The sequence below is a fragment of the Camellia sinensis genome, chromosome 14 (genome assembly GCF_055761805.1).
Source record: "Camellia sinensis isolate YWXY chromosome 14, ASM5576180v1, whole genome shotgun sequence".
Taxonomy (NCBI): domain Eukaryota; kingdom Viridiplantae; phylum Streptophyta; class Magnoliopsida; order Ericales; family Theaceae; genus Camellia; species Camellia sinensis.
This window is the reverse complement of record NC_138974.1, coordinates 15,907,134-15,931,371: the sequence shown is the minus strand read 5'-3', so window position 1 is coordinate 15,931,371 and position 24,238 is coordinate 15,907,134. Positions and strand designations below refer to the sequence as shown.

General features: G+C 33.9%; 2 protein-coding genes across 5 annotated transcripts; one reads left to right on the top strand and one right to left on the bottom strand.

The window, feature by feature from the left end:
• Positions 1 to 365: 365 nt before the first annotated feature.
• Positions 366 to 5,375, top strand: LOC145806817 (sulfoquinovosyl transferase SQD2-like). Its single transcript, XM_082904639.1, has 7 exons — positions 366 to 548; positions 3,559 to 3,610; positions 4,525 to 4,569; positions 4,677 to 4,760; positions 4,922 to 5,009; positions 5,098 to 5,175; positions 5,318 to 5,375. The coding sequence occupies exons 1-7, from the start codon at positions 366 to 368 to the stop codon at positions 5,328 to 5,330; spliced, it is 543 nt and encodes a 180-aa protein (XP_082760765.1). The 3' UTR covers positions 5,331 to 5,375.
• A 4,051-nt stretch (positions 5,376 to 9,426) lies between these two features.
• On the bottom strand, positions 9,427 to 24,018 carry LOC114280578 (nitrate regulatory gene2 protein). 4 transcript variants are annotated; one of them, XM_028222963.2, is made up of 6 exons: positions 23,547 to 24,018; positions 20,714 to 21,900; positions 19,547 to 19,618; positions 17,081 to 17,295; positions 14,271 to 14,494; positions 9,427 to 10,488 (listed from the first exon to the last, which is right to left on the bottom strand). In XM_028222963.2, the coding sequence occupies exons 2-6, from the start codon at positions 21,822 to 21,824 to the stop codon at positions 9,804 to 9,806; spliced, it is 2,307 nt and encodes a 768-aa protein (XP_028078764.2). In that variant the 5' UTR covers positions 21,825 to 21,900; positions 23,547 to 24,018; the 3' UTR covers positions 9,427 to 9,803. The 4 variants fall into 4 exon arrangements, with proteins under 4 accessions (XP_028078764.2, XP_082761794.1, XP_028078765.2 ...); XM_082905668.1 differs by having other exon boundaries at positions 23,658 to 23,842; XM_028222964.2 differs by having other exon boundaries at positions 23,322 to 23,556.
• Positions 24,019 to 24,238: the final 220 nt, after the last annotated feature.

Below are 24,238 nucleotides of genomic sequence, written 5' to 3'. Positions count from 1 at the left end.
AACTTTCTGTGTGTACAGCAAACCAATTTATGTTATGCACTCTCTCTTTTATACTTGACTATGACATATGTATGAATCCTAACACTTGTTTAACTTATGAATGCCATGGGAACGGTATTTATAGAAGTATCCGTAACCGTTAGAAGGGTCGTGACTCTTGGATTCACACCCTTTCATATGAAGTCAATTCCTATTCACCCATTTCATTCAAATGGAGTCAATTCCTATTCACTTCTTAATTTTCCAACACAAAGCACGTGAGGAGAGAGAGGGGGGGAATATTTGGTTTATGTTCTATAGATCTCAGATCTGACATCGATGCCAAGTGCTGCAAAGATCATTGTCTCAAAGAACAAGCAGCTTCCATGGCTAAGATCGATGTTGAGAAGCCTTTGACACAAGCTTCATCAGATCTGAGCAACAGAGAGTTGATGATGAGAGGTTCCGTACGAAACCGGATCATTGCTGGAGCTCTTCATTGTCAGACCACGGTAGTGATCTCAAATCAATGGCCGGGGAATATCGGTGAAGATTGGCAGCGACAGAGGGTGAGGAGAAAAGCAGAAGAAAGAGGGAGAGAGCGGCGATGGAGGTGGTTGTAGCAGTCACGGTAACAGAGGAGGAGGCGCCGACACAAGAAGAGGAGAAGGGGGCGACGACATAGGAGGAAAGAGAGATAGAGATAGAGAGATGATTGATTTTTGTTTTTATAAAATATATATATATCTATATAATAAGTCAAGAGGTTTTTTGAAAATGTCTTAAAATGTATGTGAGATACATTTTGATCCAATGGCTGAGATAATCCCCAATCAATATACCGCCCAAACAATTTCTGCTCTCTCTCTCACGTCTGCTTAAACACGTCTCTCCCTTACCATTCCCTCTCTCATCCAACGGTTCTTCTTCTTTCCTACCCTCCATCTTCGCTAGCTCCCGACACTGCTCTCCAGTCCTTGATATCTACCTCTCTCCTTCTCTCTCTGTCGGGTTGTGAGGTTTTTGTCTGATAGATTTCTTACTGGTTCTGTTTGTGCAAATGATAGTGTTGCTTATTCTTCCGATTAAATCGCCGACAACGGGGAGCTCACGATCGTCGGACTAGAAATCGACCTCGAATATCTCGAGATTCACCGACGAAGGCCATCGTCATCGCCGCCATGTATAGGGGGGTCCGGTGCGAACGCCACCGACGCCGATCTGTTAACCCTCTTCACACACGCCATAACCACCACGACCAAAACTGATAGGTACAAACACACACACACATATATATATATATATATAGAGAGAGAGAGAGAGAGAAATTGGGGATTTGGGAAATGGATAAATAAGGAATTAGGGTTAGGGCTGAGAGATGTTATTGAAAATTGAGGAAGATTTAGATGGGAGAGATAGACAGATCATGAATGTGAATGTATTTTTCCATTATTTGTTCATTTGTATTTTTTCATTGTTTATTCTGGTTTGATCATTGAAGGATTTTCTGGTAATTGTGGGAAGGGGCTTCATTTCTTCAACATTTGAGCCTTTGGGGGCCTACATTGTGCTCCCTCTCCCTCTCCCTCTCTCTCTCCCTCTCTGTCTATTCAAGTGTAAATAATTTCCTTATTGTTTCTTAGTTTTTAGTTTCATATCTCAGGTGATTTCTGCTGGGTTAAAACTCATACATCTGTGACTTTGTGCCTTAAAACTCTGCTGCCTTGAATTCTGACTTTGTGCCTTCAAATTCTGCTGGGTTAGTTTATCACTCCAGAGATGAATTTCAGAATAATAAAATTGACTCAGGTTGACTGATTTCTTGTTTTTTACACCGTGCCTTAAGTAAAAATTGAAGAGTACTCATGTTAATAACTCATGCTAAAATAACCACAACTGGAGTTAAATGTGTGTTAAATTCTGAAATCACGTGTTAAATGTGTGTTAAATTCTGAAATCATGCTATGCTAAGAGAAAGACAAAGAAAGTGTTGTTGAATGAATTATAACCGCAACTGGAGTTAAATGTGTGGGGAATTGGAACGCATAGTATTATATATAACAATTTGACTTCCTATAGTCATCAAATTCTAAAATCACAAAATTAAATTTGACTTCCTGTAGTCATGAAATTCTGAAATCAAATTTAACTTCCTGTAATCAAATTCTAAATCAAATTCTAAAATCAATTTGAACACGATGGAACACACAGTGTAACTCAGTCAATTTGAACACAATGGAACACAAAATCAATGGAACACACGGTGTAACTCAGTCAATTTTGTGTTAAAATCTGTGTTTCCATTACTAAAAGGCAGAGTTTATTTAAGTGGAAAATCATAACTTCATCAATGATTTGACACAATCATTGAAGTGTGAGCTTTGCTCAAATTCTCCTGGTCCCCTGAACAACCACAAAAGAAGAGAGAGAGAGCTCTTTTTCCATTCTCAATATACTGTTATGTTCTGTCATTTTTTTTGGCTACGGTAATGGCCAAAACATAGATTATGTTTAGTCTGCCTTATTGTATAACTTTTTTTTCTTTTTTTTAAGTGTCACTTATTGTATAGTCTGCCTTAAATTGTTCAATTTTCCACTTTGAAGTTGGATAAACATATGTTTATTATATTTGCTAATTATTTTTACAGGTGTTGGAGGCTATTCATATCTGTATGAGCCACTTTGGTGGGCTGGCATGATAACAAGTGAGTTTATTTTGTGCTTTCCTTTCAATAGATAACAAACTAAACTGGTTAATGTTGTATTGCTATTGCATTATGTGATCTCAGTTTCCTAAGTTTTTTTAATTCATAATCTTCCCATTCTTAGTTTCTGCAGTCAAGGATTTTATTTTGCACAGAAGTCAATGACTCTAGAATTCAAACTTCACATTTTCCTTTTTACCCCCTGTTTTACCTTTTATTGTGTAGAAACTTCCTTATCAATTTTTTCATATTATACATCCTACAAATCACAATGCAAATGCAGAAAAGCACCAATAATAAAATTAGTAATTAAACAATGAATAAAACAAAACACATTGACTTGGTAAGTAATTGTTTTGTAACAAACTAACCATCATCTGTAGATTTTTCTCTTCAAGATAACATGGTCTCATGTTTAAATATTCACTGAAAGATTAATGGCGGTTATAATTAGCGTTAAGGGTATAAATACAATTGTTGCTCGATACATGGTGTGTAAGGTGTTGATTTCCTGTTAAATAACTCATGTTAATAAGTCATGCTAAAATAAAGGAAATAGAATTTCAATAACTCATGTGTTATCTCATGTTAATTTCAGAATTTCAATAACTCATGTGAGTCCTTGGAAGCTATCTCCCTATTCTGTCTGTTTGACTCTTTGTTGATTTCAGAATTTTTTTCCGGATTATCTTGATTACTCTTTGTTGTATTTTTTTTAGTTAGATACAATGTGTTATCTCCTCTGTTATTGAGTTTTCCTCTATTATTGTGTTCCTTTATTCCTGTAGTCAAATGCATTGTGTTCCATTGTGTTCCTTTATTCCTCTACATTCTGTATATGATCTCATTTTACTGGGTTTGTTTTTGGCTCAAGGTTCTGTTTGTTTTTGGCTGTCGTCGGCTCCCTTCGAACTCCCACTCGCAAGGTAAGACTTCGAACTCGCTGTTGTGTTTTTCTCTTTCTGAATTCTGAATTTTGAATATTTTGAATTTTGAATCCTGAATGAGTTTTTGGGATTCTGAATTTTGAATTCTGAATTTTGGCCCTAAATTCACCTAAATTCTGCTCCCTTCGGCTGGATAGGAGATGGTTTTCGGCCCGAATAACCTTATCCACAATTTTAGATTGATTGATTACACTAGCAGATAGATAGCTATACTTCTTCTGACTGATAGCTATGCGTCTTCTTCTTCTAAAATTATACATACTACTAACTGAAATTTGTTAAAATTATATATGTTTGTAGCTTGAATTCAGAATTTAGGTGATAGTTAAATTCTGCTATCTTTGGCTCCCTTCGAACTCCCACTCTTGAATTCTGAATTTTGAATTTGTAGCTTGAATTCTGTGTTTGTCAAGCAAATTCTGCCCATCAAACACAGTTTAGTAATATTTTTGTGCTCTATATTACTCAAAAATATTCTGTGTTTGTGCTCTAAATCCTGCTGTCTTCGGCTCTCTATTGTATATTCTCTATGCCCATCAACTTATCATTAAAATATTTGGTTATTCGACAGCACAGTAATATTAAAGTATTCATATCATTATAATGTATTCATAATGAAATCTTTCTCTCATATATAGTAATTTTGGGAAGTTTATTATAATGTATTCATTATAATATGAAATCTAATAAGATAAAAGAGAAACCAAAGAATATTATTAATCTTTCTCAGTTTATGATATGAAATCTTTTATATTTTTTAAATATGAAATCTTTCTCTCACATATAGTAATTTTGGGAAGTAAAATTGATTATACAAATAAGAAAATTGCAAAGATCTTTCGTGCTCCTCTCTCGATTCGGAATCAACACCCGATTCCTGTTTTGACTTGCAGATACATACCAAGATACACCTTTAGTTGGCTGGTCAAACCTATGTGGTGGGTCATAAGTACGGGAGCTTTTGTTTCTAGCCTCAATTTCACATGGATTCTGACTTTTCATGTTTGTGAACTAATAAATGAAAGTTTTGTTATTTTCTTAACAGAGTTTCTTCATAGGGCAGTTGATCTTACACTGGTTCCATCAGTTGCCCTTGCAAAGGAGCTTGAAGCAGCTAGGGTAACAGCAGGTAAATGAACATCGCCCAATAGATAACTCTCTGAAATTTCACATTGATCACATAACAGAATTTGACATTTATGCTTCTGCTTGAATTTTTATTTTATTTTTTTCAAATGTTTCTCTGAAAATAGCAGCTCATATCCATGTTAATTCTTTGTTTATTTTCAGGTAACAAGATTCGTCTCTGGAATAAGGGTGTTGATTCCGAAAGCTTCCATCCCAAATATCGCTCTCAAGAAATGCGAATAAGACTAAGGTATGGCTTTCTTTCAATCCTTAAAATTGCATTGCCATGTAATATGAGTTTCCTCCAAATGTTAATATATTGTTCTTTTTTTAATCAGCAATGGAGAACCCGAGAGACCATTGATAGTCCATGTTGGACGACTAGGAGTTGAGAAGAGTTTGGATTTACTCAAAAGGTACTACTCTTTTATTTCAAATGATAAGTATTTTCTGCTTTTGCAATTTAGGAAATATTACTTGCAAAATATTGACGGAATAATGCTTTTTTTCATAATTGTAAGTTGTAACCATTGACATTTGGGATGTATGATTGAACAGTGTCATGGACTAGATACAGCAGGCACGAATTGCTTTTATTGGAGATGGACCATACAGGTATTTCTCTAAGGACTTATTGGCTGTTTAGTTTTGTCAACATTGCTGGAACAATCTCTATTGAATATAGTATAAAATGATTCTTTGTATTAAAAACCACAAACCGCTGTCTAACGAAATGAATTATTTATTTTTATGTTTTTGCATACATCCAATGATACACAAATTGGGCCATGATGATTGCCTGAATTTATTTTCCAGTAAGAACCATGGGCAAAATTTATTCATCTAGAATGATTTCTTCATGGCAGGGAAGATCTTGAAAAGCTGTTCTCCGGCATGCCTGCCGTATTCACAGGGATGTCAAGAGGTGAAGAGCTCTCTCAAGTATACGCCAGCGGAGATGTTTTCGTCATGCCTTTAGAATTAGAGACGCTCGGACACATAATGTCATTTTCAAAAAACAGGTAAAAAGGTTGGTGTTTTTTTTTTTTAACAAACATAAAAAGGTTGGTTGGTGAACTATTTTTGATTTAATTAAATTTTTGTAATGAACAAAACCCACTTTTTACAAATTATTTTTCGAATTTTCGTAAACCGTTTTTTCTTAGCAATGAAAAAAATCACTTTTTTATTTTATTTTTTATTTTAACATTTATAGAAACACCCCAATCTATTAAGTCATATAAAGATATTGCACCAGAAATCCTATTTCTTTCTAATTTACCTAAACATTAATCTTTGGCATATGAATTTTCAATAGATTTCATTGTGTATTCACCTTAAACTGGGGATATGACTCATGAGAGCAGGGGCATTATTCATTCTTCATAACAGCCTGTTTTTGCTTATCAATTAAAAAAACCACTTTTTATTTTATTTTTTATTTTAACATTTCATTGTTCCTTTTTTTTTATTTTTATTTTTAAAAGCATGAAAAACAAAGAAAACAAAGGCATAACCAAATAGGGCTATGTAGGAAAATTATTCAGTTTTATGTCACATTTTTGGGTATTTTTCCAAAAATGAAAAACAGATGACAGAAAATGAAAACACAACTAAACAAGTACTTATTTTCGAGTATTCATATGCATATATAATCATAAATATTAAAATGATGGCCATTTTTAGAATTTTTCATTGTCTTCGTTTTTCAAAAAAACTACAAATAGAAACACAACTAAACGGCTAGGAAAACTATTTGTTCTATGTCACATATCGGGGTCATATACTATCCCAGAAAAATATATAGCAAAGAAGAAAATCTATACCTTCTTCCCAGATCTCATGTCGATTTTATCTCACACTGCAGGGAATAAGTTATTCAAAGCTTGCAAATTTATCACCAATAGTCGGCCTCTGTGAGTATTCAACACCCTTACTCTGTTTTTCTTGCTAATTAAGTTCAACAAACTATTAAATTCACAAGATTTGATAGTCTTTAATGTATTAATTTTACTTGAATTGGGTTTTTATGCAGACTCAAGCTTAATCTTGCGGTCGGTCCAGTCTCAATAGCAACATCTTTCTGCCGAATGAATACATAATTGAGGGCAGTTCAAGCTATCAGTTTTACCCACGGTAATTTGCCCTAAACCTATAAAAGATTTGTAACAAGTTTACAAATACCAACTTACTACATAAAAGATAGAGTTTTAGGTAGATTACTCTACTTATATTTCCCGACTTTAGTTCTATGTCTTATGATAAGGTTTGGACTCAGGTAATGTTTAATAAAGTTGAAAATAAAAAATTAAGTATTGAAAATTGAATGTTAAATTTATTGAGTTAAAAAGTTGTTTGATCAAAATTTAAGTACTAAACTAAAAATAAATTGTTTGATATGTATAAGATAAAATTTGAAATTTATTATTTTCAATCGTTTTTTTTTTAATCGTTGTGTATGGTTTTCTTTGTTCAATTTCATGCTTTTTTTTTTTTTTTTTTGGAGGGGGGGGGGAATCTTTGAAGTGTTGGTGCTGTGAAATGTGTGAATTGTTTTGTTAATGTAATGTAAATAGAAAGGAGGTTATAATATGGGTTTTGCTTCATGTGTTCTATTCTCTTAATCTTTGTCAATGGATCACAATGTTTTATTGATTTTACAATGTTTTAATGATAGAAGAGTTTTCTTTTGATTTGTGTGCATTATTTGATATTTAATTTTTTTATATTTGATTTATTTGGAATTGTAGAGTACAGTCTGTTAAATATATTTTTATAATTGCATTTTAATCTTAATATTATTTACATCGTGTCTTTAGGCACGGGCATACGCTAGTATATATATATATATATTAATAGGTAGTTTGGTCATTTTATAAGAGTTTATCCTTATGAACAAAGTATTTTAGACTGCAGGTAAAAAAAAAAAAAGAAGAGTGGTGCTATTAGCACCACATGAATTATTCTGAATTTTTATTTATAAATTTTGAAACCTTCAAAATTTCTTTCCCCTTCAAATAATATCAAAATCAATCTTGTGAAAACATTATACCCTTTGAATGCACACCCCTATATTCTAAAAAAAACCCTTATTCCAAAAAATCCTAACAAAATCCACCAAAAAAAAAAAAAAGCTAATATAATTACTGTCTTTATTACTTCATCTACCATTGTCACAATTGGTACCCTCCCTCTCTCTTTCTCTCCAATATTTATATATACACATGAACAAACTTGTCCTCTATATTCTATTCTGTAGCAACTGATAACAAAGTCAGCACCTCTTGTTCTGTCTTCTCTTCCTCTCCAATTCTCAGTTTGGCTTGACAATCAATTCTCAATGATGAGTGAATTTATAGGTGGCAACGATGGGGATTTGCAAGCTGTAGTTAGAGGATTCAACAATGACTTCACCATGTACAATCTATCTGCAACATGCTTTGCTTCTGCAACTACTATACAACAGATTATTATGCCTTTGATTTCAATGCTTTTCCTGATTTATTTGAAACAACTACTAGTACTACTACAACAGTTTTAGATGAATTAGATGAACTTTACAAGCCCCTTTACCTTATGTTGAATTTGAACCCTCTCTCTTCTCCTCCACAAACCATCGTTTCTTCTTCTTCATCATCTTCCAAAGGGATTTCAAGGTTTTAAGGTTGGGTAAGTTTTGAAGGTAAGATTTGGAAAAGATGGATGGGTGGTGATGTGGTTGGGTACTCATAAATCCTAATATTCATGATGAAGTGAGTGTGTAGGTTTAATTATGAGATAGGGTGTCTCAAAATTAACAATGTCCTTTTTCGTAATTTTATTTGAAGTTATTATTGTAATAACAGTTAAAAATTAATAACAGTTAAAAATTAGGAGTTCAAAATAATTTATGAGATGCTAATAACAATACTTAAAAAAAATTCATAATTAGATTTATGGAGCGAATGTCCTTGAAATATTGAGAGGTATAAAGAGACAAAATTAAAATTTTTAAATGAGTATAATTAGACTAAATAATTTTGTTAATAGAATCACCCTTTCTCCCTCCAAACTAGTTATGGCAACCATCAACAGTAGTAATTTTCTTCATCTAAATCATTTACATTGTGTTACTCCTACCCAATTTAATCTTCTTTTTGTTTTTGTTTTTGTTTTTTTCCTGAACAGTAGCCAAGCAAAGCTAGGAATGCGATTTCCACTTCTACATAAAGTTGTGTTTGAATATCAAATTTCAAGAGAGAGATCTATAAAGAGGAAACAAAATAAAAAGAAATTTGTCAAAAAAAGTCTTTTCTTTTTATTTGCTTTCCCTCCACACATCTTTTCCGAAATCTTGATCCAAGGCTTCAATACAGTACCTCAGTTTCCCTTGCAAAGGTGAAAACATTCACTCTCTCTCTCTTCTTCTTCTCTTCATTTTCGCTCCTGAATTAAAACCTAAATATCTAATCTAATAGATGGGTTATATATATAATAAGACTCTTGAATGGATAAAGTTCAGTTTTCAAAATCACTTGCCCTCCAGAAACCCTGTTCCAGTGTCATCAACAACATTATATAACCATAACTAATATCATGAATGGATTAATATCTTCCCAAATCAAAAATAGCATTGATCAATCTACAAAGCAAGCATAGCAGCTCACAGAACATATTATAGATGTTAGTTTTTGAAATGAAATATATCTATATAACTGAATATTTAAATGATGAGGTGGTGTGGAATTGCACCTCAATTATTATCACATTCCAATCAAACATGAACTATACAAAGTCCTAACATGTCACAGACAGTTACACAAACATGTAGATTTCACCAACGACAACAAAAAGCTACCCACCATTTTTACAACTTTCTCATAAAAAAACATGCGAAAAAAAACCTACCTCCAATGAAGTACTCGATCATTTATTTCTTTCTTCATGTACCACAACGATCATTTATTTTTCTCAATACCCACTAACTAGCAATGTCTGCGGTGCCAGCTGCTTCTTCTCCGCACCCAATTCCGTCTCTTTATTTTGATTTTATTCTTCCTTCTAGTTAAACCACGTTTGCGGTTGGGGATGGGGATGATTTCGACTGACCATGGGTAGCCTTAGCTTGCTGAATTTTCTTTTGGAGTTCACTAAACATATTCACAGAACACTCTGCAAAGTTATTCAATTGATGGAGAAATTCCACCAAGCTTGGTTGAAAACGATCAAAACCTGTTACCCAATCCTCTGAAGCTTCTTCCCTCAATAAATTAACACCTGCCTCGCCATTGCTGCCTGGATACTTACCCTTCCCTTGGTTCTTTTCTTGATGAGGTAAAAAACGGTTAATTTCGGCAGCTAACATCTTTATGGAACTTGAAACTTGCCTAGTGGGGAGGGAAAGGGAATCTAGCTTTTCCAACCAAACACCACAGATGACGTATATGGGTGGACCGAAATCTCGTATCTGTGTGGGTTTCGATTTCTTTCTCCTCTTGGTGGATTCCCGAGGATGAGATATGCATTTGAATAGCCACTCGTTTATAGCTTTCACGTATGTTTTCTGAGCACCGATCCACTTTGTAAAACTTGAAGACAGAGAGCTCAGTTCGTTTTCGAGTTGTACTGTGATCTGACGGTGTGTTTCTGACTGAAAGGAGATCTTGATGTTTCCGTTATCGTATGCAATCGATATAGTGTGGAGCTGACGCTTATGGCATTCAACCATCGATTCCCACATCTTCCTTAACCTGATATTAGTAACAAGTGCAGCAAATGAAGCTAATGAGTTCAGTAATTACATGCAAAAATATATACAAACACAAGCACACAAACATGCATATACATATATATATGTAAATATGAAGGTATGTTTGTATTTATGCATTAAACATATGTATGCATACATGCTTTCATAAAGGGCATTTAATCAACCAATGTATATGTATTATTAGACCAGCTCCCAAACATTGCTTCTTTTTCCCATTCATCAATCCGTCTTCTATCAGATCACACTCCTTGGCTATCACTCAGTTTTTGAAAGAGAAGGGGGGGGGGGGGGGGGGGGGGCGGGGCGGGGCGAAGAAGACAGAAATGTCTGTATTGTGGCCTATGGGCTCCCTCTCTCCCTTCAGTTCTGTTAAAAAAAAGATAAAAATGCCAAACTTCTATCTTAAATGCGTCAAGGAATGGTGATGTAAAGGACTTTTTGGGACCTTTTTCAATTATAGACAGCCAAAGAGATCCAAGTCAAGAAGCGAAAATGGTCCAGTTTCAAGTGCCCATGCAGGAAACCTTATTCACATTTAACCAAAGACTATTTGTATCAATCCATTAATGCTTGATATCTAGTGCATAATAACATGGTATCAAAGCATGTATTACCCTCATTTATGGTGTGCTCATTAAGCCCTTTTAAATAAAACTTAAATACACACTAATCAAATCATTCCAGTGATAGCCAACCACCTCAATTAGCTTATCTACTCCGTACTTTACTAGATTCTCACCTACTTTTCCTTTTTTTGGCGGAGAGAGAGAAAGAAGGGGAGGGACATGCTAAAGAAAATTTGAAGAAAAAAAAATTCATTTGTTATCTCCTTCTCTTTTGATAGGGGAAAAAAAAATAAAAGAAAAAGATAAAACTTCTCTTATACCCACCAACTCAATGGCAGAGGTTTTCTATTTTTATGTACTAAACTGCCAATCAATTTTTGCTTCCATTTTTTTTTTTTTAAACTCGAATTTTTACTTCCATTTGTTCATCATATTTTGCATATTTGTTTTGAAATCACTTAGACTTCAATTCCTCTCCTCACAACAATAACATTTTTTGTTGTTACTGTGCCAGTGTCACACATCAGGAGAACGAATTTATATAATGTGCAAGGGGTATATTCTTGTCACTCAAACCAGAGCAGCAGGAAAATCAAGATCGAAAAAACAATATTGTCTAAATTAGGCTTATCAAGAAAATAGTCCAAATCAGATAAAAAGGAGAACTAATACAGAAATAGATTAATAAAGATGGGAAGGGAAAAAATTTCAGTAACATAGAATAGAAGAGAAGAATGGATGAATTGATGAAAAGTTCAAAAAAATTGTGCATCCATATTCAAATATTTCAGCACAGTGGTTTTGGAAAAGTTTCTAGCCGAAGGAAAGAAGAATGTAACTCAGTCAGCCAGCAAAATTCACTATGATTTGATAAACAAATGGCCTATTTCAGCTTCCAGTTTACAGACAATGAACACTGATCTACGAACAGTATTTAAACTCCTTTCAAGAGTCTAGAAAGTGGTGAAGCTTCCTCCAATGAACTTTTATATTTCATGCTTCTAATCAAAGCAACGAACAAAATACCCCACATTGATCAACAAACTGAAGATTCTAGGTCACCTTCAACTTGTATCATTTCAACAAATTTAAGCACCAAATAATGGCACAACATTTGTAAAGAGAGGAGGTGCACATAAAACATCCACAGGGAAAAGCACAACCCACATTAAGACATGTAATGATTTTGTTCTTGCTTTCAATTGTTACTGGAATAGAAGAATAAAAAATAAAAAATAAATAAAAAGAACAAGAAAAAGGGTCCTAGAATTAATTTTTAAGGTTTAAATATAGGGGGGATTTGGTCAAAGCCCCCTCATAATAAAATTTTAATGCATTAAGGACAAACACAAAAAGTTTTCCTTAAAAAGTCCAACACATACTACTATCATCAAAATATTAAACTTAAAAATAATATAACTTTTGATTTAGATGTCGGTTTTTAATAAAATTTAATCCTCTTATCAAGATCTATTAAACAAGATCCATATTAACCATGAAATTTTTCAAAATATATATATATATTATTACCGTCGAAATTAATATAAACAGTGACATATTACTCTATTTTACAGTAACATGTTACTCTATCTCATAGTAAAATATTACTCTGATTCACAATAAAGTTTGTATAAAAGAAGAAATAACTCAAAAACATACTACCAGAGTAAAACTTTACTGTCATTGTTGAACAGAAAATTAGCACCAAAAAAAAAAAAAAAAACAGAATACATATTTTTTTTGAGAACAATAGAGTACATATAAAGAGTAACCACAACAAGTAGAGATGAAATTTTACTTTCATATTTACAAACTAATAAACAAACAACAATATATATGCACACATAAAACCTCCCATGTATCCATGAAAGAGCTCAAACTCATCTTCTAACTTTTCATTGGTTAGATTTTAGAAAGAAAATATGGAGCTTTTCATTGATTTTAGTTTCGCTTAATTTTATTTTTTGTTCCATTGCAATTAGGTTCATGGCACATACATACATATATATACACTTAATTAAACTCACACACAAGCGCGCGCGCGCGCGCGCACATATATATGTATGTATAATCTGTAGGTTGCAAAGCAAATTTGAGCTAAATGGCATGTTTGCGAGCTTCAATAAACATAATTTATCTCTAACTAGGCCTCTTACATAAACAAAGGTAAAAAATGCCCATAAAAATTAATGCATGTCCTTCACACCCCAGCCAAATAAAACTAAGGGACTTCATGGATGAAGAAAATTTTTGGACTTAAAGCAATACACGCTTTCTACCAAGGACTTTTAACCAAATTTCCCTTAAATGGGGGATTATAAGCACAAATAATTTGTATCATATTCCTTCAGAGAAATTGTCATGCATAAAATTCAACTGAAACTTATGTTACATGGACTCAGGTACGAGTATCGAGAGCTAGTGCGTGTACAAGCCTCGGATCTTTCTAAATCTATATCTCAGGATTTGACGATATGAATCCAAAAGTTGGGTATGGGTATTGCACACGTCATAAACACTTGCATATATTACATATTGTAAAATATTCTTAGATAAAATGTTGTAAATTATGTTAAAATATTTGAATTAAATAAAATATAGAGAAAATATGGAATTTATATCTCACATTCATGTGAGAAGCTAAAAATGTTTCTTTACTAGCAAATGTGAGTGTTTTTTTTTTTTCTTCTTCAAACATCATATAAAATTAGAGAATCCAAGTGTCTAAATTGGGTATGGACGTTAGACACATCTCATACCTTTATCCTTGTCATACTTGATGGACAGAGGTACAAGAGGGAAGTAGAAGATTAAATGTAACGCATATTTGAAGACAAACTTGGAATTAATTTATAGGTACATCCAATAGCATGTTTAATAAAATCATACTTTTCATCTGGATTATATACCAGTAAGATTAGTACTAAGCTAAGACTTTAATCCCAGTTAACCATGATCAATAGGATGTAATCCTTACTTGTTTTTGTTGCAGAAATCAAAAAAAGGGCAGTGACAGATTCGTGTCAGTACTTCCACTACATATGAACTATTTTTTATTTTAATATGCTTTCACAGTAGGAACCACATTTTCTAACATAATATTAAATCGAGGTTTTTGGACCAGGAGAGTCCTGCAATATTGTCATCCTGTGAGTAATATATTAAGCACTAATGAAAAAGGACAGGCATCACATACCCTTCAATCAACTCCTCAAGTTGTGGCTGAAGCTCATTGTCTCTTAGCTCCTCAATTTTCTTTGATATTGAGTTAATTCTGTGAATTGCAACTCTGATTCTTGAGTGCAGGTCCTTCACAACAGCTCGAGTTTTATCAACCTTCTTGGAACTTTCTCCCTTCGATTCTAGTTGTCTAAGGAGTCTACATTTAAAGTCATACTCCTTTCTGACAAGCTCACTAGCCTGAAATTTCAAAATTATTTCAGGATATGTCAAAAATTAAGGATGTCACATATAATAGAACATTTTCAAGCTACTTGATATGAAGATAAAGCTCAAGTAACAGCTGTCATTCAATATAATCCCATCTACAGATATTGATTACATTGCTAGTGCACAATTGAACAAAAACATAAAATCGCAAATACAGCTTCTTTTCTTCTTCTTTTTTTATCAGCACAAATACGACTTATGTATACAGAAGGTACATAGAAAATGTTTCATTTTCTAGTCGTGGAAAAGTATTAAAGAAGGCAACATATAATATCAATGGAATTTCAAAGCATTGAAACTTAAAAAAAAAATTTAAAAAAAAAATTTCATTAGTAGATTAAAATTTGACAGAATAAAATTAATCTTTTGGCACACCATATTTTCATTTGATGGGACACCCTCCTAGCTGAAGGACAACAGTTTCTTCTAAACCCACACCTTTCCTGGAAAATTAGCCTTTCCAGCAGTTTACTACTTTACCCAATATACAGGTTCCTGTACAAGTGAAATTTCTTAAAACATTATAATGGTAGTGGAAATTTCAACACACTACAAAGAGACAAACAGACATGAGCAAATGCTTCAAACATTGATGCTTTATAATGTATCAGAATGTATGCTGAATTGCTGACATTTAGGCTATTTTGGGTGCCTGGAATTGAGTCTCACAGTGGGACCAACTCAGAATGAAATTCAGAATTGGTTCATTTTATACTTTATAGCAATAGAAAATGACAGTCATTGAACACCAAGACCAATTATGAAAGAAACTCAATGCCACTAGTGTGGCAATACTAAATCTAGGGCTGGGTTATCGGAAGTGTTATTTTGGGAGCTTCAATTTCCACACACAACTTTCTCTAAGTTCACACACCATTTTTCATTCAGAGGTTGATTTCCAAACAAAATTACATGGTTCAGAAATAAACTTTAGAACGAAAACCAATAGTTCAAAAATCAGCCTCTGAACCAAAGATACGGCCGAATCATAAGGTTTCATTTAGAAGTTAATTTCCGTGTCATAAAGTTTTGTTCAAAAGTTGACATTCGAACCAAAAGAGTATGTTAATTGAGATAATGTGGCGTGTGGAAATAGAAGCTCTCTGTTATTTCAAGTATAATCACGCCCATGACATTGCCACCAAACTCCACATGTTACCTGGTGAATCAATTATAAGCTGGAAGCCACTGCACGGAAACCCTATTCAGACATCATAGGATTCAAAGGTTGAGGTTGACTTAACTACCTAGTGAGTGTCAACATATAGACTATGCACCCTAAACTATAGTTTTGCTTTTAAATCTTCTCATGATGGAAATGATTTTTCGTTAGTTAGGATCACAAAATTTCAAGTGTAATAACGATTTCCCAAATAAAACACTTTAAATTGTAAAAATAGGAAGAAAAGACCGTCAAAATGGCACTTACAACGATGTAGCAATACACATCATTTATCTTTGCTGCAGAAACACAAGGTTGGATATGGACCTGGGAAGTTAAAGATGCCTCTACAAGATAATTATTTTAAGGTGATGAAAAGGACATGGTGTTAGACACACACATTAGCATATATACACATACATATAGACTCATAGATAGAGTGCTGAAGAGAGTCTGAAAATTGAAAATTATTTAAAATGCATTGTGAATTTGTGATCCAAGTGTGACAAGCATTCGTCCATTGTGTTTTTGAGAAGAGTTAGTTTATGGACATGGCTCCTACTAAGAAGTGTTTGTGGTTCCTTAAGCCAATCATTTTATTTTTTGTTGTCATTTTTATCCAAAAACCACGCTCCCTGTTAACAAAAACTGCTATGCTTGTCTCAAAGTTCTGGCATGGTTTTTGGTACCAATATTGCTCCTAGTATAATAACCCTTGATATGACTTGCATATTAGCTGAAGGGAAACATCTGCAAGTCTAGTATAAGGAACTTGGAAATCATGCATAGGAATGAATAATTCTACTGATAATTAGTCAGTTCATAATAGAAATTACAAATTAGTACAAACCAAAATTAAATGAAACTCAAAAAAAAATTAAAAAAATAAAGCAATTTTATTTACTTTATCCACTTCTTATATTATGTGAACCTCAAGAATCGTTGGTTTTACAGGTGACACATATTGGTATCTGCCAATAACAGTGGGTTCTTCATACACCACACATGAGCATGGTGATCAAGCCTCAGAACACAAATCTGTAAAATTTGAAGGATGATTGCATTTTCATGTTCATATGTAAGGTCATACAGCTTGAAACATAAAAGGGTTCTACTAAATGTTTGAAAGCATGCTGACTCAAGTGTTCAGTTAACTCAATTCAGTTTGACTTGAACAATGAGCAGAGTGGACAGGTGAAATTATAGAATTTATGAAAAACAAATTATTCCATATCTTTAGCTCCAACCTAGTTGAACAAATTAAGATCTAGAAATTTTGAAGCGAAGTAGCAAAAACAGGACCCAATATTTTTTTTTCCTCTTAAAATGAGCACATTTATAAGATGAGTAAAAGACAATTTTTACTACAGGTATAGCTATCAAATTTCCAGTACCTTGACTTCATCATAAAGCTTCCTCTCCCATGCATACAGTCTGTCTAAGGTAGAGGCATGACTTCCTGATACCATACAGAAATTTTCGAAGAGATTATTGGTGAGGTCCCCAATATCATCTCTTGAGTTTGCGCCAAGAGGATTCCTGGATGAAGAGGAACGTGATGACGTTGTCCGATGCCAAGTTAAGTACTTTACAGAATCTTGAGGAGGCTCTAAATGGACCACAAAAAAAAGGACAGAATCAGATGAGTAATTAAATCCTGCATATAGGGCATAAGTTAAATGAACAGGCAAGTTTGTGTACATAGTATATGAAGATGATGACTGAAGTTTGTGCATGAACTATGTGAACACATCTCGTGTTTTGTATATTTGGATTGGACTTCATGTGCCATCTTGTGATACTACGAGATGTACGTATCATATGGCCTTGTGTTTTGGCCAAGGATGTTTACATTATGCTTCTGCTATATTATATAATTTTATTGTAAATGTTTAAAATTCAACTAGAGCAAACCATTTCATTTCAGTTAGACATTCAGTAGCCTTTCCCCCTAGAGACTTAGAGGTGGAAGTATTTATGGATGTTCAACTGGCTTTGAGGATTCCTCAGTTAATGGTAGAGTGTACAAGCTTAAAAGGCATTATATGGGTTAAAACAATCTCCTGCAGAACATGATAATACTCATAAACCATAATTTTGGGACCAACTTCCGGATTCTTAAATGGAAAAGAGAGTATGGATCGAGAGGTTTCCTTAGGCTATGCTAAGATGTGGCTATAAACAAAGTCGGAGTGATCATAAATTGTTTCTTCACCATTTGCTTGAAAGCAATGTGACTGCTCTCATTGTGTATGTTGATAGTATTGCTACAACAGGAGTTGATTTAGAGGATAATTATACAGTGAACTTAAATTACTAGAAAGCTTGTTGCTTGGATGTCCAACAAGACCATTTTTACCCATGTGTCACAGCCTTGGTGAAGTGTCATGTGTCCATATAGGTACTTCCTACATTTGGCAGACTGTGTAACATAGCATGAACCTAACCCCTCAAGCACCTTAAAAGATTGGCTATCTAAAATTTTTAGCAACTTTAAACAATAAAATCTAAACATATTTAAACTCTTTACCATCCTTTTAAGTCCAAACAAAATTATTTACCTCCATGCATCAAACCCTAAGTTTTCAATAATCTTAGCCAAACAAAAACTAATAATTGGCAGTGAGATTCCAAGATTTACCCTTTCCAATTTTAATATCATCAAAAATTAGTTTGGTAGGAGATCTTGAAGGATAATGTTTCTCCACATTCACCCTACACCATTAATCATGCTATATATACAAAATCTTGACAAAAAATAATCAATATGTTGTAAAAACCAATGGATTGATTTATCTATCAACAAACAAAAGATGGATACACTCGTGAGAAGTGTAATATCATTAATTATGAAATGATAGGTTATCAACGACATTGACCTTCTTCAACAAAGGCTACTACACCAAAATGAAGGCACTAGTAGATAAAGGAAGGCCAAAAAGAAGTCAAGGCTAGAGAGAGATAGGATGGCCTTAGCTTAATATAAGGCATTGCTCTAGATAGAGCAAAGTAGTAATTTGTCTTGCAACCCGAAGAGGTTGGCATACAAGACTTATGTTAGACATGTTAGCAGGGTAGAATGTGTGTTTAGGCACATTGATGTCATATTCCTTTCTGTTAAGAGTATGACATGGCCACAGTAATTTTATGAAGTGTATCAGTGCTCCTTTGTGGTAGTCAATATCGAATCTCCTTCTCATTGAGGAACACTATCTTCCTTAATTCACTCCCTTATTCCCTCAATACAAGTAGTTTTCTCTAAAAGGAAAAATACAGTTGATATCACATCTTCTTAGTGACTAAATTTTATGTACATGCAGTCTTAATTTCTGATTTTTCTTCTGTCAAGAAATTTGATTTAGGACAATTAAAAAGGTATTATGAAATCTTTGGAAACAATGAGTCATCAGGTAAATTAAGCATACAATATTTTATTGACGAATTTCCATATATTTTCTTTTTATGCCCTTCGGTGGCTTCTTTTTATCATTTATTGCTACACAATTTCATCGTATAACTTGAAACTTATTATCTATCATGTTTTGTCAAACCAAAGCTATGTCATCTTTCCAATTATGACAGAACTTGAACAAATTTGAACAAAATGAAACTATTCTTTAACATTCATGGTGTGAAAGCATTTCAAAGGTCAATGAATAAGGTAATGCAGTCGTGTCTTATGTATCACTTTTCTTAAAATACATATATAACAAAAAAACACAACCACAGTTACCAAGCATGAGTACAAAATACAAACACGCCAAAATAGTTTACCACACACCAAAAGTATTCATGACGCCTTAGCAATTAGCACATGAGTTAGTACATTGATTTACAAATATCAAGATGGAGAGACCTACCTTCTTGAACAGGGTTATGATCTTCCCCACAAGAGAAACAAGTTTTGAATAATGTCAAAGTCATTGACCCACCTGTCACAATAGAATATTTTATCGTTACAGGATTTCACCAGCTTATATGAAATAAATTGTCTAAAATAATTCCTTGAAAATAAATAAATAAATAATTGCTTCCACATACACATGACACATACAAAGCTATGCATCCCTTACCTATTATGCAACTATGTAACATATCAAAATCTAACCTTACCTATTATGCAGCTATGTAACAATCGCAAAAAAAGAAGACAAAAATCTATAATTGGGGCTTCAACTCCCTAAAAAATGTGATGATTTATCATCCAAAAGACACCACATCTAGCACCCCCATTTTAACCAACACAAACCTTATAAAAAGAGTTCCCCAACAAATCTCATCCTCCCCCAATATCCACTAAAAAGCCTCAAACATATCCAATTCCCAATCATAGACCAATTCTGCAAAAAAAATGAACATTCCCTCACCACAATATGTTCAACCTTATGAGATCACATACCGCCCTTAGCTACCCCATGAAGATGTGGCACAGTTTCAACAGAACATCTCTGCACCATCTAAAGTTCACCCGACTACTCTCCCCAATTGCAAAAACATGAGTTTAATAAATTCACCCCATTTCCTTCGTAATGCCATTCCAAAATCTTAACCCATAAGAATTAAATCATAGTCCAACCACCCACACCGGTCATATTTGGTAGTAGCTAATATCTTCTTTCAAAAATTATTCCTTTGATTGCATATCTCTAGAGCCGCTTACCTAACAAGGCCTCATTAAATACTCTAAACCTCATAATTTCTAATCAAGTTTATTAGTAATTAAGCCTCAGCTAATTTTTATTTCCTTTATTCCAGAAAAACATCCATTTTAAATATAAAAGAAAAAATTAAGGCTTCAAATCTATCCAAATCAATAAGCCTCAGAAAAGTGGGAGGCTCGTCTGCCTAAAACAAGATGCACAATTTTTAATCAAGAAAATCACAAAGCTATAATCTCAGACCCCACCCACATACTTCTCTTTTCAAATTGCACCCATGGCTGCTATTGTGAATTAGAGAACCAAAATTTAATGAAAATGAACAATCATTCAAGAACAAATATTTGAGAGAGAGTGAGTGAGAATTACGATCTTTCCCCGGGAAAATTGGGCGAAAATGGAACTTGTTTGCTTCAAGCATCCTTGGAACTTCTCTTCCGGACTCGGAAGCTTTGATGAAGAGATATTCAACATCTTTCATGCATGAAAAGAAGTCCCTATGAGTAACCTTATTTTCAGGGCCATCTTCTTTCTCCTGTCCTCTCTTTACATCATTGGGAAGTGCAACTCCCGAGGCTGTGGCTCGTAGTGGTGACAAATCAGGAGAGTTGCTTTTAGCCCCATTCAAAAATTCAGTTTCTGATGCTACACTTTCTGCAGATGGAACAACCGGTGAAGTACTAGCAGCACCAAGATCTGGAACCCTATTAACATTTTCAAAAGTTCGAACCAGTGTATCAGTAGGAGGTTCATCGAATTCATCTTCTGATTCCTGAGACTCCTCACTTCCATGAGATGAAACCTTGTCTTCTTCATCTTCCAATTCAGGAATCCCCTCCTCTTCCCTAAGCTGTTTTATGTCATCGTCGTTCTCCAATCCTTGATTCAATCCCCTCCCTTCCTCTGAAGAGAAGTGATTGTCAATTGGGTGAAAAAGACCAAAGTAATCCCATGCTGGAGTTTGATGTGGGTTCGAAGGAGTTTCAAAGAGTGATGTTTCAGGTCTTTCAGATGAGTGAATTGTGTTACTCGGTGGGGTACTTGAAGAAATTACGGACCCCACAACTGGCACAGAAGGTTTTTCTTCAATTTTTCTAGAGAAAGGAACCCTAAATTTCATATGATTTGCATGGTACCGACCAGAGGTGGGTGGAGAAGGATATGGAGAGAGGTTTTCAGTTGCATCCACACGCTGCGACGTAGATGGGGAAGAAAATGAGAACTGGGAAAGGGATTTCTCAGTCAACACAAGTGGCTCTGGAGTTGCACTAGTGGATGTATATAAGGAAGATTCGATTGGAGCTTCGGGTTCAACAAATTTCCTTAAAGCAGTTCCAACAGTTTTCAGTGACTGTATATATGCAACATGAGTAGCTGCTAATGAGCATCTTCCATCAAGTGCTTCTCTAACAAACTTCTTTCGATCACGGCATAGCTGCAAAGCCTTATCTTCTTCTATTCTAGAGGTTGCAGCCCCCATCAATCCAGATCTAGCTGTTTTTTTCAGAATTCTTACTTGATTAAGTAATCAGAACAATCAGAACATAGGCATCCTCCTGAAAACAAAGATGTTCCATGCAAATCAGAAAGACAACAAAAGAAGTGACAATGATTATGAATCCAAACACTTTAAAATTCAAAAGTTCATTAAATAAAGTGTAAAAGATAAAAGAAACAAAGTAATATAATATGTTGTTTCCCTTATTACAAGAATAAATATACAATCAAAATTTTCAGAGTAATAAAAAAAGAATTACATTAAATTACAAATGAACTCAAATGACACACAAATTCCTAACTCCTGCCCTTATAAGTGAAAACGAAAATAACTGGAGAAGAGTAAAAGATCATTGCTAGAAAATCCAAGTGTTAAAAAAAAGAGCCATGGATTAAAAATATCAACCATTGACTCAATTCTAACAACTTGCTTCTCAATTATAGATTTCAAACTTTCCTTGATACCTTACCATCTATAGAGTGGAAGTATTTGCTACTGCTGCAACTTTTGCCATGTATACAAATATGAACAAATAAAACAGAAAAAGAAAATCAACCAAATTAAGAAAAAAAGAAAATCATCCCAATCATTAGGTCATGAAAGCATATATAGCCAAAAAACATGAGTGGAAATTAGTCTAGAATTTGTTGAGACCAGTACATAAAGATGGAGGTCATTTATGGAGGTCATGATACACAAAAATACAAAGGCATGAATATCGTACAGAAGTAACTACATCAGTCATTAAAACGCACGCGACACAAAGAAGTAAAACAATGGCACTGCCTGCAGCCACTGCCACCACCATCATTACCAAAATCACAAAGAAAGGAACTTAATCTGACTAAGCACAAGAAAGCACACACAAGTTATCCATTAACAAACCAACATCTAAACTAAATTCACAAATAGAATAAACAGTCAAGATTTACCTGAAACAAAAGAATTAAAAATGAAAAATCATTGTAAGAAACTGTTGCGGAAGCACTTGACTTCAAAAGACATACTTTTGATTGATGTCCAACAAAAAGAAAGTTCATCGAATAAGATGAAAGGTTGTTCAGGGTAGCTTTATTTTGAAGCAAAAGTATCAGTGATAAGCAGAGAAGAGGGAACTAATTTAAAAGTTACAGAATTTAAATTGAAGCCTAGAAAGAAGAAAACTCGAAAGGGGGAATCTCTAAGAATATCATCAATGGACTCTCTCTCTCTCTCTCTCTCTCTCTCAAGCAAACAATCAGTATAATTGTGCCCAATTCACTACTACATAAGCAGATGCTATGAAAAAAACAAATCTACATCTCATATCTCTGATTGCTTCCATCAACAAAACAAACCAAAAGAACAGATAAATATATAGAAAACCCATGTCTAAACAATCAAAACCCAGATATCAAACTCAAAACCCATCAAATTCACATCAATTCAAGTACAAAACAGAGTGAAACCAATCAAAACCTCTGAAAAACATACACCTACAGAGATCACAACCGCCAACAACAACAAATCAAGCACGATTCACCCAATTCAGAAACAGGGAATCCAGAAATAAACCGATTTGATTCGATTCAACCCAAAATCAAATCCAAAAAGACTTAGCATCAGAAAGCTGATAGCTTTAAGACAAGGGAAAAGTGATAAATTATAAATTAAGATTGATTAAAAGAAAATAATTTAAAATAATGTTGTGGGTCTTTGGTGTACCTCAGAGCTCAAGTCAATTGTATGGAGGCTGCTGAATAACTCGGAGAAGATCCGAGTGAGTCTTTGTAGAGAGAGAAAGTGAAACTTTTAAGAGAGAGAGAGAGAGATTACAGGTGGATAAAGGGCGAATCCGGATACGGAGGGATTAGTAGCTAGCTGCTGCTGGTTCCATGCAAAAGAGCACGCAGAAAGACAAGAGTTTGTGTGTGGACAGTGGAGCCCACGTAGGGCATTGTCCAACTTTTTAAGCTTGCACTGACACACAATAAGACATTGTTGAAGAGGCGTTATGGGTTGGATTTCTGTGCCCGTTGTGAAAACCATAATTATAGTCCCAAAATATAATTTCAGAGAAATTGCAAATATAGTATAGCATACAGTATAGAATTATTTTTAGCATAATTTTGATATATAATAAGAGTTGTACAAAATATATGAAAAATGCATAGACCTCCTCTTGTTGGAGACCTCCACAGTCCTTTAGATCTCAATCATTTATGTATATATTGACTCATTTATATATGTGTGAGATTCATACTATAAATGATTGAAATTCAAAAGGATTGTGAAGGTCTTTCAAAAAATGAGTCTCAATCATTGTTGTAAATATATGCATAAATTTATACTTTACATGTAAAAGAGTTACACTATTATAAAAGAGTAATGATTCATCCCCCCTTTTCCCCTCACCC